Source organism: Akebia trifoliata, chromosome 4 (assembly GCF_017979445.1).
Source record: "Akebia trifoliata isolate Shusen 1 chromosome 4, ASM1797944v1, whole genome shotgun sequence".
Lineage (NCBI taxonomy): Eukaryota > Viridiplantae > Streptophyta > Magnoliopsida > Ranunculales > Lardizabalaceae > Akebia > Akebia trifoliata.
In genome coordinates this window covers 11787513-11804470 of record NC_141378.1, presented here as the reverse complement: position 1 = coordinate 11804470, position 16958 = coordinate 11787513, and the positions used below count along the sequence as shown (strand labels likewise).

The following is a 16958-nucleotide window of genomic DNA, read 5'->3' as shown; positions in this document are numbered from 1 at the left end:
CTATTAGCACACCAATTTTTACTTATGCTACACAAATACACTTGTAACGAGGTGACAGCGGATGGTATTTTTCCCAAAACGTGCACGACTTATGTCCAAATTCTGATATTTTGTGCACCGTTCATTTTTATTCTCAAAACATGCTTTTTCAAGTGAATTCATCACTTTTATAATCAATGAATTCACTGATATATCTACAAATTCATAGATATTAAAAGTGACGAATTGAAGAAGTTTTAGGTGTTTTAAGATATAAAATGAACAGTGTATCGAACTCAAAATTTAGTCTTATCCAACACACGAAATGAAGATTCACCGTGATGAAATTCGTAGTCCACAACAAATCAACTTGATTGTTCATTTCCATATAGTTAAATTCTAGTATCTTATTTTTTGTTTTCATAGGCGTCTGGTCCAATTCCAGCATGAATGTTCTCCAAACCAACTACTAGTGAAAGGTTCACCAATGGTTGAGCCATGTAACCCAATCTCATCCACACCGACTATTTTAAATAAAAATATATGTATTTATTTAATTTTGATCCAAATAAAATCTCAGTTTCAATTCTGATTGATTTTGATTTCGAGTATAAGATGCTTGGATGCAGAACTGATCTTAGAAATACATGATACTCATAGGGTACCCACTACGGTAGATAATGTTTTTTTTTCCTAATAAGAAAATAAAATATGAGTATCAATAAAATAAATGATTATTTATAAATGTAATTATTTAACTTGTAATTCCTCAATCAAAATTAAGATCAACAATAAATTCTTCAAGCAAATCAAACTTCTCAGAATAAAATTGTAGAAAATTATAGTATGAACCATTTATTTCTCATTGAAATTGTATTAAAAAAAATATGAAAAATGAATGGAAGTTCATGTAGAGAAAAGGGAAAAAAAAAATTAAAAACTTCACATTTTCTTTATATTTTTTATATTACTTCAACTACATTTAAGTTAAGATATCTCTTTGTAAGCATTTTAATTAGAACACTAATTTAGTATTATGTTGTAAATTTACTAGTTGGGTACCCATCGGAAATGATCGGGTCCATATTGGTAAACCCTAAACTGCCTAATAAGATTTTGGTACATCGGGTAATTGGGTACCCACCCTTACTATATATCGCGGACAGTTCGTCCTATAAAGGTAGGTAGGACTATGGGCTTTGGCCCAACCAATCTGGCTGTGGATCGGGTATAACATTTACTGTCATTTGAGAATCGGGCCAGACCGACCAATGTCAGTTTCTTGGAGGGCCATGATTGGACAGCCCAACCTTGTAACTAAATAATCCAACGGTTGAGATTTTAAGCTCCTGATTGTATTATCTGGATACGTATAGATCCCAACTGTTGGATTCCATGATTATACGATTGAGATCATGGATCTTCTCATGAGTCACCGGATTCCGACACTATTAAAGGGTTGAGATCCGTTGATTCATGAAGAAAGACTCAAGGAAAAAAGACATGTACCCAACCACGTAACCATAAAATCCAACGGTTGAGATTTATCCTCGAGATTTGTGTCTTCCAAATATGAATACATCTCGACCATTGGATTCCATATGTTATACTGTTGAGATCATGTGCTTTCTCATGAGATGGTTGCAAATTGCAACGGTCGTAAAAGAGTTAGATTTGTCCTTAATAAATTTTACCCTTTTATAAACAAACCTTAATCTATCAATTCTTTACTAATTACTATATTTATTATTTACTTTCTCTTCTCTCATTCATTCTTCCCCCATTATCTCAATCAAAGAAAGCAAAAAACTCCAACTAACTTCCTTTACGCCTGTGAGAACATCGACTAACTAATGTAGAAGTTAGTTCTCAATGATTTGGTTTTCTAGATTTGAGATTGAGATCAATTGATTTCTCAAAGAGTACACAAGAGATGTGAATGGATGACCAAAAATATCAAGCTAGTAGTAAAGAATCTATTTAAGAATTCTAGTAAAAGAAATCTCCTACGTAATGAACAAAGATCGAAAAAAAAAAAAAAAATGGAAATCGTGGGAAACAAGACATTTTATATATGGTGAAAAACGGACGAAAATTTTGACAATTAAAATATTTAGAAATTGAAGAAAGGGATGTAATGTGATAAATAAAATCGAAATTATAAAACGATAACCACATGAAAACAATCCACATAGACATGAACAAGAAGAGAACTTATAAAGTACACCACAAACAATAATCCACACTACCACTGCCCTAGTAAACGGGCAATATAATAATAAATGAGACGGAGACTCTTATTTAATATGACAGAAAGGCATGGTAGGTCAAGTGGTGATTAATCTAGAGATGAATATTGATGAGTTTGAAACGTATCTTCGACGACTTTCCATATAATTTTTATTTTTTATTTTTGCTTTGGTATATAATTTCCATTATTTTCCAAATCTTATTCTATCAACTTTTCTTTGTGGCCTTGTTAATCAAACCTGTTCATTGGTGTGGCACCATATCATATTATTGTTATATCTCCATCAAAGAAACAAACAAAACCTAACCTAAATTCTACATCAATCACCCATAATCTGGCCTAACCTGGCCATTAAATAAGTAGGGATTTCCGATCAATTCAAACCTAACCCCTTTAGAAATCGGTCTATTCACACACCTATCTTCCACATCCTTCCAGTTTATGTGAGACTTCGACTACTTTCAAACACTGTGGTCCAATGACATTGTGGTTCAAACTTGGATCCGAAGTCTTGAAGTTGCATTATTGGAATATTTCGACAAACTGAGCTATTGGTTTTCCTAACTACACTTCTAACCACTTAATTATATATATATATATATATATGTTAATTGGTTTTTATCATTTTGATTAGGGTTATCAATGGACAAGCTTGGGCTAAGCTCTACCCAGCCTAAATTAATAACGCCAGTCCGATCCAAACGGGCTTGGGCCAGGTTTGAGCTGTGTTTTGGATTTAAAGATAGAAATAAAACCCCATTATTCTTTGTTTCACAATTACTCAAAATATAATAAAATAATTGACTTATATTTTGATCACCTAAGCTAGCTAGAGATGTACCAGACAATTAATTTTGTTTAATATTACGTTAAGTTACAATATATATATATATATATATATATATATAAAATGTTGAAGTAACATTAAAAATGTTACTTCATGGGGGAACATTTTAGACATGGATGTGGTTCAGAATCATAGATGCTTTCATCGAAATACCCTACGATGTACATTTCAATATTACTCCAACACAACTATATATATTATATATATATATATATATATATATATATATATAATATATATATATATATATATTATATATATATTTTTCAATTTTCTCATTTTTTTCAACATTTCCTCATCGACACAAATTTTCTCGAATCCTAACTTTGTCCCTATGGATCAAACCACCAGTGAAATCCAGTTTTTCTAGACATAAATATTTTTTTTCCTTCTTAAGATTCTCCATTTGGACTGATATGTGGAGAATTAGATATTAGTCACAAACACCTTAGATTTTCCATAAATTATAACCAAATAGTCAACCCATCAAAATGATCCAGAATCACTTTAACGGTCATGATTTATGATAATAGAGTGGGACCCCTCTAATCACCTATGGTTGAAAATAATACCAACTATGATGAATAACTACACTTTTAGAGGTTTGAAATTATTGTCCCAATCTGTCTCTCTTTCCAAGAATCAAATAATACAAAAACCAGCCATTCTCAACCATTGACGATAAGAGAAGCAAAAGAAAAGAAGAGGAGGAGAAAAAGCAAGTTTATAGAAAAGGTAGGACCCACACACATGACACAACAACTATATATCATGACTCTCTACCGCCTATTTTGACTTTCTCATCTTTTCTCCTTCAACTTTTCCAAAAGTCCAAATTCCTCCCTCCATTATCTACAGATACACTCGAATCCAACCATAAATTGGCAGACAAAACGACAAATCTAAACAAAGAATATTTAAAAGACCGAACCAACCAACCCACCCACCCACCCACCCACCAAAAAGTCCAAGTCAAACTTCTCCGCTTTTTTTTTAAATGTCAAGTGGACCCCACCATCCCCACAATATTCACCCACCTCTTTCATCTCTCGCACTCTTCTCTATTGGTAAAATTAGCGGTCACGTTATCTACCTAGTCAACCGTCTCATACACGACACGTTTTATTTTAATTAAAAATAAAGAAAAAGAGTGCAGATCCTGTGCTCCAAGGAGTTAAGTAGTTATCCAACACTCAGATTCCAATTTTTGCATCCTTTCATCTGTGGCTAATTAATTGGAAGCATTGGAGTCGGGGAAATGAGTTTATATAATGAGAATATGTGTTTTGGTTTATAAATTTTCTGTTACATATTTTTTAAAAAATTTTAAAAGATAAAATTATAATTTTATTTTACATTGGTGTATATGGAATAATTTAGATTGGATGGATCTATCTAAATAATTTAGATTGGATTTTAGTCAACAATGATCACTCTTCTCTCATTAAAAAAGAAAAAAAATCGATACCATTATATTTAAATTTGAAATTACATAAACAATTCTCAACCTTTTCCCATTGTAATAATTTGTTCGAATAAAATCTGATTCATGGTTTCAAAATCATGTGTCTTGTCTTCTGTTGAGTTGTCAAAGCATCTTTCTTTTTTTTTTTTCTTTCAAAAAAGGTAAATTATTTAAAAATTCATGTAAATTTATATTAATATTAGATAATAAAAAATTATAATTTTTTTTTTATATTATAAGATGTATTAGTAGATGCTTAAAAACATGATCTAAATTTTATTTAAAATAATAAATATTTAAATTAATAAAAATAATAATTAAATCATATTCATTCAATCTTATAAACACAACCAATTACTATTCTCAAAATATTATAAAAGTCAACTTGGATCTTTATTAAGTCAATATGATAGATTATTCAAATTGACCATTATCTTGCCGTGGAGATGCAAATGAATGTTGTCGATTCAGTTTAAAATACGATTGAATGAAAGAAAATTTGTTGTTAAATTATATAACAACCAACTCCCTAAAGTATGGGATCAAAACTCAAAAGTTATAAACAACTCCACCATTTCCATTGACTAGTAATGTTTTTTTTTTTTTTAATTTTAAATAATAATAAAAGCTCCAAATTTCAAAACTTTGATTGAGAAAAAAGGAAAAGTAAAGTCGTCTCTCACAAGAACCAAAAATAAAGCAAAAAAAAGGAGAACCTTACTTTTCTTTCTAACAAATCCACCGTTCCCACCACTCCACAATCCTTATCTTTCTTTCATTTCTTTAATAAAAATTAATAATTAAAGTTTGGCTTTGAAAGTTGAAACGGAAACCAAAAGTACGGAGATTCCCGTATTTGTACAGAACAATAACAAAGTCCAGTACAGCTGAGTCATACGAGACGAGTCAACTCATTCTTCACGAGTTTTGTTTTTCCTCAGCTTTCTTCTCTTTTAGCTTTTAATTTCTTCTTGTTGGACGGATTTAAGACGATTCAAGAATTAACCCACTTGTCTCCGCGACCGAGTGAGAGTGATTGTGCTCGCCTTCGTACGTGACTATCAGCATCGTTGGATCTTCTGAGTCTCTTTCCACGTGTTTACGTGCAGGGCAACCTCGAAGACTACTGCACTTGTAGTACCCCCTGATGATCAACCCAAAACCCACAAATAAGTACGCAAGAAAAACTTAATACGGTGAACTCAGTGAGTCAACTCATACTTCAGGGTACAACCGGCCTCCAATCATGTTCAGGAATTAGCTACGAATGTTGTTGAGTCAAGACAAGCTTGACTAAATGAGTCAACTCAGATTAAATTCCCTATATTTTCCAGAACCATTGAGAAGAAGCCTTACAGTCACCTGAGTCAAACCGGGTACAATGGAAAAGAGGGTTTTAAAACTGGTCTAAGATCCGATTTGACTTGTTTTGAAAATATGAACTGTGTCAACCGGATTTTGTTCTTTAAATATTAAATTAAGTAATTAAAATTATTTTATTGATTGAAATGTTTGTTAGGTCTATAAAATATAAAGTACATGACGAAGCGCATCTACTAATCTAACCAAGAAAATATTATAATTATTTCAATATTATATGGTATTAAATAAGAAAGGTGCTATTGGCACCCTCACTTCAACTTGTTACACTCTAATTCAAATAAAAATAAATAAATCAATGAGAATAAGTCAATATAATCTCTCTGAATCTCTATTTGTAATCCTATAAACAACCGTTGAAGTTTCAATTGTAATGTTTGAATGGTGTGTTAATCTTTGATTGGAGTGTAATAAGTAAAAGTTGGGGAGCTCTCTTCTAATGAACTCAAACTAGTTAAAACGCACTCGGACGATTCAACTCGGTTACCTGATTTTAATTATTAACTACCATAGTACACACCGTTTATAACTTTGAACATTACCATAAGTCAAGCATGAATTTGTAATTTAACATGAAATATAAGGTCAACGACTCAACTTTCTAAATCTAATCGATGACCTTCGTACTAAACAATAAATACCGAATCGAACTGAGTACAAATCCGAGTCACTGAGTTGTAAGAAAAATGAAGAAGATAAGTAACAGAGGACGAGTTACCTTGGATGTGGAGATCCTTTAATGGGTTTCTGCCCATATTTCCTCCACGAAAAATCATCTGGTGGAACATCAGCCATCTTCGAACTTATCGCAGGAACTCTAACAACTCTCTTCACCCTCGATTTTCTGCAAAAAAAAAAAAAAAAAGAACAAAAAAAAAAAGATCAAAAAATGGCTCAAACAAACAGAACCCATAACCCAAAAATCAGAATCAATATTCCAGAAGAGGAGGTTCTACCTTCGCTTTGAACAATGACACTTTCCAGAACCTCCACCGCACTTATTACCACCCATATCATCAGAAAAGCTACATTTTCTCTTCAACGAAGAAGAAGAGAGAGGAGGCCTCCCAACAGAAGAAACCTGAGAAAGATTCGTAATTTGAAAAGCCGAAGAATTCGAAATCTGTTGTTTTGTATCTGTATCTCCAGTTAACGAAGACATGAAAGAATTTGGAGGGGAAGTCGTGAAATTAATCGTAGTTGAAGAACAAGATTCCTTTCTTTGAGGTAGTGGTGGTGGGAGTCGTTGGATTGGTGTTGGACAGTAAATCTTAACCGTTGGATCAACAACTTGTTGTGTATGTTGTTGAGATGGAGAAGAAACCAAAGGAGATGGACCTCTTCTGAATCGGGCATGACCCGTTCGATTCCGACCCAGTAAAGAAATAACCTTCTTGAACTTAGTTACAGCAACATCTGCTACAGATCTGTAATCCATCTCAACCTCCATGGATGATTGTTGTTGTTGTTTTTGATGAGAGAGTAATCTTAGAAGCTTTTCCACGCTTGCAAGTCCTGCAGAAGCGGCTTCTTCGACTGCATTTTCTTCCATTTTAGATTTTAGATTCTCGCTTCTGTAATCTCTAATGAGTTCCACCGCCATCTCTGCTTCTCCTTCTCAAGCCTTCAAAAACATCAAAGAAAGCAGAACCGAAGAAGAGATCTTAAGAGAGAAGAAATTAGAAAGCAAAAGCTAAAGATAATAAAAGAAATTTTTAGTCAAACTGACCTGTCGCTTCTGCCCATCTGCCGTCAAAGATTGAACAAATAGTTTCTCGACACGTGGATGTATTTTGTTTGGACTTTATTTGTAGTAGTGTTGTATGCTTTAATAATACTGATGGAAAAAGTCAAAGACATTGACCAGCTCTTTTTTAAAAGTAGCCGTTTACGTGTTAAAGACGATATAGGAAAATAAGGGTCAAAGAATTATTATGGATCGTTGGATTTCATGATTGGGTCAAATCGTATGGTTAGCTGTTGACAGAGAGATAGAGTTGACCTTAGAACTGTTTACCGTGATGACCTGTGATGTGGTTTTGTTATGTGAACTGGTGGGGCCCGCGCATCGTTTTTTCTTTTTTTTTTTTACCGGGAACTGAAACTCTGTCGACAACAAGTCACATGGGATTCTTATCTCGATAACTAGTAATCCAATTTATCGCGTATATTAGAAAGAATTAGTAAAAAAGTCTATTTATCGCGATAATTTGAATGTGAAGAATAATGAATCGGATGAGTTAGACATAACTGCCCCTTGACTTATGTGTTTCTTAATAGATTAATAAAATGATCAAAATACCCTCGCATTCAATGAAAATGAACCATAATGTCATACCATACCAGCTAAGTAAAGGAAGATTTCACATCTTACACAAGGGTCATTGGGCCCACATGAATTATAATATTGGAAATCGAACAGCACACAGCCTTCTACACTTCATGAAAAAATTCAGATTAAAAAAAAAAATTAAAAAAAAAATATATATATATATATATATATATATATATATATATAATTTAATCAAAGGCATTGAAAATGATTATCAAGCTTCAAAATTTAAAATTAAAATTCAACAGCAAATATTTTTTTTCTTCTTCAAAGTTCTAGTATTTTGTGACCTATATAACCTATAAGCATCAGCTCATGTTTTCCGATGCTTAAAAGTGACGCGGTAAAGAAACTTTTCTTATTTTTCATTGAAAATCCTTTATCATTGAAAAATCTATGATTTTTCTTTGTAGAGTAAGTCATCTTCAACATCTTGGGTTAATTATGTTTACTGGTCTACTTTTCTCTCGTAGAAAATATGGTAGGAGCACATAAAACAACTTTTTTTTATTTTTTTTATTTTGTCTCTTGAACGTGTATTTAAATAGACATATTTTCTTCTAGAAATAGATTTCAAATGTGTAATTCTATTGAGAGTCAAATATAGATTGTTAATCTGATCTCAAATGGAACTACATTACTGGCTTGAGAGAATCTAACTATCCACAAGTTAGGTAAAGGAGAGAGTTGAACCGTCAAATCTTCTTCTCTTTTTTTCTAAGAGGATGACTTCATCATCTATGTTTCAACAAATTGGGATTGACTATCATTCTCATCTAAATCCATCTATTGAGAGGGATTATACCCACTTATCAGTAGGTCAAACATTTACATTTCATTTTTAATCTTACGAAGAAGATAAGATTTTTGGAGAAGTAAAAAATGATGAAATTTTCAGTAAAAATATGATTAGTGGATTCATGGTAGTAACACTTGCCCTCACAAGAATTTTTGAGATTTATAAGAATTTATGTCTGATAACACAGATGGAAAAAAAAATGTTGCCATTGCCTCCACAAGAATTTTTAAAATTTATAAAGATCTTAATTGCCCCCCATGTTGTAGACAAAATCCTAACTACTTCCCTGAGAAGAATCAATGGTTTTCTACAAGGTATCATAGAGAGAATGGAATTATAGGATTAAATAGATTAAAAATAATTTATAATAAGAAGAGCTGAAGTTCTGAAAAAAAAAAAAAATGGAAAATCAAGGACTTTTGGGTGGTAATTGAAGATGAGGGCATTTAGTTTTATAAATATAATCAGTTTAAAAACATAAGATGTCTGAGTTTGTGTAGATCACCATAATGCACCACAGGTGAATCAAGATCTATTTGCCTCTTGCTTATATACTGTGCATTCCATGATGTTCCTGCAGTTGAAGATAGACCAAGTTGGACCAGCTTACATGATTGAAAGATCACAAATTCTAGACCATCCGATTTTTTCTACAATCATTTATAGGATTTTCACTTTTGAAATACAATAGAGTTGAAAAAAATTATTTAACCTTTGACTTTGATCATGTGATTGCATCCCATCAAGGGGCATAGGACTGTACCAAAATAACCAAATTCTTACCCAACCGAGTATGATTATTTTGTGCCCATTTGTATAAACTCCCAAATCCTGCTTTCAACTTTGCATGTCAGGGACTGCACATGCTCTGAGGATTGGTCGGGTGCTCTAAGTGGCCTGGAGCTCTCGATTACCAAAAAAAAAAAAAAGAATTAAAAATTAAAAAAATTAAAATCCTAAAAGTGTATAGCTTATATTAGGGTACGGATCAAGAGACATATGAAAAAACATATGTAAAAACAATGTAACAATAGTAAATTTTCAAAATATGGGTAAAAAATTTGGGATTGAGTTGATTTTTTGTGAGGATGATCTCAATGATGAGAAGATTATCCGGAAAAAAAAAAAAATCAGTCAAATCTGAAACTTCTAACCCCATTAAAAGTGATTTAGAATGTGGACCGTCCATTTTTTGCCAATAATTTTTAAATTACTTTTGATAGATTAGAAGTTTCAAATTGAGTTGATTTTTTGTGAGGATGTTCTTCTCATCATAGCGACCATCCTCACAAAAAATCAGTTCAATCCAAAACCTCTAACCCATATTTTGAAAAACCATTGTTTTTACGTTTATGTTATATTATGTGAGATTCTTTGAAATCCACTTATCTCAAAATCTATGCAATAAGTGCTCGTCTCCCAATATCTTCTTCTCCATTTTCTCGAACTCCTCGTTGATAGAATACTCACCAAAATTGTATGTGTTTTTAAAAATAAAAAATAAAATATTGGTAAGCCTATTTTTAATTAGTTCAGTAACTTGGTACTGACAGGAATTGAATGTAGGTCTATGATATCATTAGTCAAAGACTTTACAGCTAAGTTAGCTGGCACCTAACAAAAATATGTCGATGATTCAAGTTAGAGACAATCTCATAATATTATACCAACAATAAAATTGACATTTATCCATCATATTAATTCTCTCATTTCACGAGTTTTAATTGGTAAAGTCTTTGGGTGATGATACTAGAGACTTGGGTTTGAATCGTACTAGTACTGAGTTACTGAACTCGTTAAAAACAGGTTTACTGATAAGAAGAAAAAAAAATTATAGAAAAAATGGTTCTCTAGATCACAATTCATTGAAAAAAGTAGGACCCACAGCCCAGTTGAATTGCACCTAATTGTAGGTTTCAATGAGTTGGCCTTGGTGAGGCCCAGATAAGCCCACAATGAGCATGCTGGGCCTTGGGCTGGGTAACGAACGATTATTAAGAAGCCTGGATTGGGGCCTGGGCAATGCAGTCGGGCATTTACTATTTTTACGGTGGCTGATACATGATATCATTGTCATGCATGTGCATGTTGGCATATAACATTGATAGCACACCATTATGACTTATATATACACCACGTTTACCATGTTTACATAATCAAATATTGCATGTTTTAAACAATTGACCTGTAATTCATTTAATGAGTAGAGACCAACATTATTTGGATGGAACGGACCATATCTAACACCTTCAAGATTTTCTTAGATATAGAGTCAAATCTAACTCCTTAATCGAAATTCAGAGTCAAACTCGATTCTTAGATCGTAAAATTAGATTGTGACTCTCTTCAAAATGACAAACCCAAAAATAGATTAAAATCTAATACAATCTGAATACTACACAACATAAAGATCCGAGATTCCCTTAGAGACACTCATCGATAATTAATTGACCTTAATGATAGCCGATTTACATACTAAGATTCTTCGAATTGTCCAATCCATCTAGATAGTACTAGGTCAAGCGTTATTATCATACGAGTTATAATTAAATAACAACGATTTTATTCATTTAAAAGGAACACATGCATGGGTGTCTCCTTCAAAATGTGTTTTTTGTGTTTCGTCGCAGTGCATTGGAAGTGTCCAACATTTTGGTATTAAATAGCTTGTCCTTATGTGTGGTTGACAACTGATATGAGGTAATTGCAAGTAGAAAAGAAAATTATTCATTAAATACACTTTCAGAACTGATTTTACTACCTAAAATGCACCTCGATCATTTTTTTCCTACCCAAAACACCCTCAACTACTTATTTAATTATTTATTAATTTTTTAACCTCAAAACCATTCCAAGAGATTGCAGCAAAAAATACAGATTCCTAAAAATCTAATTTTTTTTATAATCCCAAGGAATCCCTGCGTTTGCTGATTAATGTTAAAAACTAGGGTTTAACATTTCACTCAAGAGGTTGGAGATAATTTTATTTTATGAAGAGAAATGAAAAGGGTTTTTGGTTTCAGTTTGAAGAAAAGGGCAAGGAGTTCATTTTTCATTAGTCTATTATTGGAGAAGAAATCGAGATCAAAGGGGCATTTATGTTTTTTGGTGAATATTTGAGATAATTTAAGTTTTTAATCTCATCGCATTGCCCATGGACTTGGTCTTCTCTTTCAGAGTAATGAGAAATGACCTAAATGTCATTTTCTTCAACCTCTAACTAAAATCGTTGAGTGTTCCCTCCAAAACCTGTCATCTTTAGACTTTTCGACCTTACCATTAATTATAGTTTGCCTCCCCCCTAAAAGAAAATTATGATTCCACCTTGTCCCTACCCTTCACTAAAATATCTAATAAATATCATATTTTAAGCTAAATTTGGATGTTATTAAGTTATACACTTAAACAAAAATATATCATAAAGCTCGGGCTCATCTTGGAAGGAAACATTTCGTCAGAACTATTCAATTTGGTAGTCACCAATTTTTAAGGATATGATATCGCACCGTATTTCTCCCTATGGCCCGTCATGACCTCTAGATAAACACTACACCCAAGATTAATTTGGAAGATGAAGGGTGGAGACACATGTGGTAAAAGTGTATGTATGAGAGAGAGAGAGAGAGAGAGTGCATCCATTTACATGGTGGTTAATATCTGTGTCACATGCGTGCGAACGCATTAAGTTTTTCTAGTTGGGTGCATCAAAACTCAATGAATTTCATTGTAATTTCATGGTGTCATGGCCCCCATGTGCGTGTGAGATCCAGTATAATCCTCTACCACAACCAAGCAAGGAGAGTGGGAGACTTTATAAGTTCAACACCACTTTAAAAAAAAATTTCTTCTCCTAATGTGGGACTAAAGACATAAATGTCGTCTATGCAAGTTTGAAAGCAAAGTTAAATTGAATCTTTTGACATTTCCAACAATAAAAGAGAAAAGGTATTTTGAAGTTCAAGTTTCCTAAAAAAGTAGACCTACAATTATGATTCTTAAGTGTTTTCTACAAAACCTATCCTTAAGAAATATATAAGTACCTTATGTTTTTCCTCCCATGTCACCATACTATACCTCTGATGTTTTCCTAAAGTCCTAACAAAATTAACATTCAAGGACATTTGAGGCTGCCCATTAAACAAAGAGTCCAGGGGCAGATTTAGAGTGGGGGCTGTGGGGGCACTGGGGGCACTCGTATCTCAATGAAACATCATATATGATTTAGTACACACCTCCACATCATTAAAGTGTGAATTGAGGTCACTACAACATTATTCTTAAACAAACCCTTGAGTTAGGAGAGTAGTATTCTAAAGAAAAATGTATCTCTAAAAAATTTAAACTACAATCCCATAAGGGTTGGGATTTTTTTCTAAAATTTTCTAATTATATATTGCATTGGGAATTCCTAGGAGACTTGTCTCATTAAAATAAGTTGTTTGATAGAGAGTTCCAAAGAAAAAAATGAACAATACGAGTGACACAAGATTTACTGTGATTCTCACAACTCTGACGTGGACATGCGTACATAACAGTAGATGGTTTTTACTAGTATCGCGAGGAAACACATCTATGGTTATGTGCACATCCCACGTCAGACTTGTGAGAATCGCAGTAAATGCCCTGTGTCACTCCAGCATTTTCCATACGAGAAACATTCATAGATACAAGCATGCAGAAGAAAACATGCAAGCAAAACATATATAATAGACTTACATGCATTTGGAGGAAAACTCAACAATGCAGGCCACTAGTAGTCTACAAAAACAATGTATTTTAAATACATAAGGCCGGCCAACAAAATTTAAGGACTCATTCCCATAGGTATATAAGCACGTCCAATGTTACATATTAATGAAGAAAACTCTCTACAACTTGAGAGGGAATAATGGTTATTAGTAAACCAACATCCTCCTTGTTCTTCCTATCATGGCTTATCTTAGTTCTCCAACTTGGATCCACATTGGCTGAGAGATCCACATATGTTGTACACATGGACAAGTCTCTCATGCCCAAGGCTTTTGCTAGCCATCACCATTGGTACTCGGCCACCCTCCACTCATTGCAATCTAGAAGTGAAGTTCGATCAGTACATCGGCTTCTCTACTCTTACGATAGTGCCATCCATGGTTTTAGTGTTCTTCTATCTAAAGATGAACTCGAGACGTTGAAGAAGTCCCCAGGCTTTATATCCGCTTACTCTGATAAGACTGCCACGGTCGATACAACCCACTCATTAGAGTTCCTCTCACTCAATCCTGTAAGTGGTCTTTGGCCGGCATCGAATTATGGTAAAGATGTTATAGTTGGTATGATTGATAGTGGTGTTTGGCCAGAGAGTGAGAGCTTCAAAGATGATGGAATGACAGAGATTCCAGCAAGGTGGAAGGGAATGTGCGAGATGGGTGTTGAGTTCAATTCTTCGATGTGCAATAAGAAGCTTATCGGAGCCCGATACTTCAACAAGGGTGTGATGGCAGGCAATCCCAATGTCAGCATCACCATGAACTCTGCTAGGGACACGGAAGGACATGGGACACACACCTCATCCACTGTTGCTGGAAACTATGTCGAAGGTATTGTAGAGTAGTGAAGTTCTATTAATTGCTTGATGATTTACATTAACCCTAAGCGTAGTTTACATAGAGGAAAACAACCAATTAATCGTAATGAACAAAGGTTTATCTACATGTAAAGCCTAATCACAATATGAAAAAAGGCTCATATTTGATGGCCCAAGGCTGTGGAATTTCAAAAAATTTGACAGACCATTGCGTCAAAATTTTCATTGTCAAATTTTTTCTTCCAATGGTTGAAACCGTCAAATTAATGGAGGATGAGAGAAATGCAACGGCTTTAGGCCTTCGAATTTTGATTTCTAAAATTCATGGGCCTTGACCTGTCAAATTTTCCTATAGAATTTTTCAGTTTTCACATAGTGAATATCATTTTGAAATATCCTAATTTTAATGGCACGAGTTAACAAACAAAAATTGCAAATCGAAATTAAGAGAGTACGACATAATTTACGTGGTTTGACAAGATTGCCTAGAGGTGATGATGTGAAAACAAGAGTTACAATATCAATTTCACTTTCCATTCGTAGAAACCGAATTCTCCATTAAGAATCCCTAAAACAAGTTGGCTATGAGTTTATAGTATGTAAAAAAGAAGAAGAAATAATTGATGAACCTAGGAAAATAGTTACAATTGAAGAGAAAAAGGTTACCCCAAACATAACACATAGGTCATCTTATGTACACTTTAATATAACATGCAATGCATAACAATTTCATGTATTCTCTATCAGATGCATCATTCTTCGGCTATGCCAAGGGCACTGCAAGAGGAGTTGCACCCCGGGCTAGGATTGCCATGTACAAGGTTCTTTGGGATGAAGGACGTTACTCTTCGGATGTTCTTGCTGGTATGGATCAAGCAATTGCTGATGGTGTTGACGTGATTTCAATTTCAATGGGTTTCGATGGGGTCCCTCTGTATGAGGATCCAATAGCCATAGCATCCTTCGCAGCCATGGAGAAGGGTGTACTAGTCTCCTCTTCAGCGGGAAACGAAGGGCCATCTCTAGGGACTCTTCACAATGGAATTCCGTGGGTATTAACTGTTGGAGCTGGCACCATTGATCGTCAATTAGCAGGAACTTTGACTTTGGGAAATGGGTTGACTATCATCGGCTGGTCCTTATTCCCTGCCAAGGCATTGCTTGTGAACGTGCCACTAGTCTACAATGAAACCCTTATGGCATGCAATTCGTCCGCGTTGTTATTGGAGGCTAAAGATGCAGTCCTTATATGCCAGGACAATGGGAATATTTTCACCCAAATGTATCATATTGCCCGATCAACCCTCTCCGGAGCTATATTTGTCACAAATGATACATTCTTCCGCGATGTCGGTGATTTCTCTATTCCCGGAGTCCTGATTAACCCTAGTGATGGGGCAAGAGTGATCAATTATGCAAAAGCTAGTTCTAAGCCGAACGTGACGTTACAATTCCAACAAACATTTGTAGGAGTAAAGCCCGCACCGGCCGTTGCCGTGTACACTTCAAGAGGGCCATCTCCAAGCTACCCTGGCATCTTGAAGCCTGACTTGATGGCGCCGGGATCACGAGTGTTGGCAGCATGGGCACCGAATTCAGCAATGGCCCAAATAGGCCCTAACTTGCACTTGTCGAGCGATTACGTCATGGTCTCCGGGACGTCCATGGCATGCCCCCATGCATCAGGTGTGGCTGCACTCTTGAAGGGTGCACACCCAGAGTGGAGTCCTGCCGCTATTCGGTCTGCCATGATGACTACGGCGAAACCATTAGATAACACACTTAATCCAATTCGAGATGATGGGGACAATTTCGAATTTGCGACTCCGTTTGCTATGGGAGCTGGTCAAGTTGACCCTAATAAGGCCCTCGATCCTGGACTAATTTACGATGTGGGTGTCCAAGACTATGTGAATCTTCTCTGCTCCATGAACTACACTAAGAAACAAATCTTAACTATCACTAGATCATATAGTTACAATTGCTTGAACCCATCTTCGGATCTCAATTACCCATCCTTCATTGCTATATTCAATAACACGTCGTTGATTGTTCAAGAATTTGGAAGGATAGTCACAAATGTAGGGGATGGCGCATCGACATACAAGGCTAAGTTGACACCACCGAAGGGATACACAATTAGCGTTAATCCGGATACATTGGTGTTTCGAGAGAAATCTGAGAAGTTGAGCTTTATTTTAACTGTCAAGGACAACTTAGAGATTAAGCAGAAAGGGAAAATTTATCATGGTTCTCTTGTTTGGGTTGATGAAGAGAAGAAACACACAGTGAGGAGCCCCATTGTAGTATTATAATTTTATAATTTGACTGCATTGGCATGA

At 34.5% G+C, this 16958-nt stretch overlaps 2 protein-coding genes across 2 annotated transcripts; one reads left to right on the top strand and one right to left on the bottom strand.

Moving 5' to 3' along the window:
- Positions 1-5286: 5286 nt before the first annotated feature.
- Positions 5287-7600, bottom strand: LOC147403802 (putative WRKY transcription factor 7). Its single transcript, XM_086439531.1, has 3 exons — positions 6879-7600; positions 6641-6766; positions 5287-5686 (listed from the first exon to the last, which is right to left on the bottom strand). Exons 1-3 carry the CDS (start codon positions 7523-7525, stop codon positions 5527-5529), a joined length of 933 nt encoding a protein of 310 aa, XP_086295657.1. The 5' UTR covers positions 7526-7600; the 3' UTR covers positions 5287-5526.
- Positions 7601-13941: 6341 nt separating this feature from the next.
- LOC147403801 (subtilisin-like protease SBT3) lies at positions 13942-16931 on the top strand. Its single transcript, XM_086437579.1, has 2 exons — positions 13942-14629; positions 15364-16931. Exons 1-2 carry the CDS (start codon positions 13942-13944, stop codon positions 16929-16931), a joined length of 2256 nt encoding a protein of 751 aa, XP_086293705.1.
- Positions 16932-16958: the final 27 nt, after the last annotated feature.

Excerpts from the sequence above, each read along its gene's own strand:
- LOC147403802 (XM_086439531.1), bottom strand. The coding sequence starts at position 7,525 with ATGGCGGTGGAACTCATTAGAGATTACAGAAGCGAGAATCTAAAATCT. Across the intron at positions 6,767-6,878 it reads TGTCATTGTTCAAAGCGAAG|AAAATCGAGGGTGAAGAGAG; the intron begins GTAGAACCTCCT and ends TTTTTTTTGCAG. Across the intron at positions 5,687-6,640 it reads AAAGGATCTCCACATCCAAG|GGGGTACTACAAGTGCAGTA; the intron begins GTAACTCGTCCT and ends GTTGATCATCAG.
- LOC147403801 (XM_086437579.1), top strand. The coding sequence starts at position 13,942 with ATGGTTATTAGTAAACCAACATCCTCCTTGTTCTTCCTATCATGGCTT. Across the intron at positions 14,630-15,363 it reads TGCTGGAAACTATGTCGAAG|ATGCATCATTCTTCGGCTAT; the intron begins GTATTGTAGAGT and ends ATTCTCTATCAG.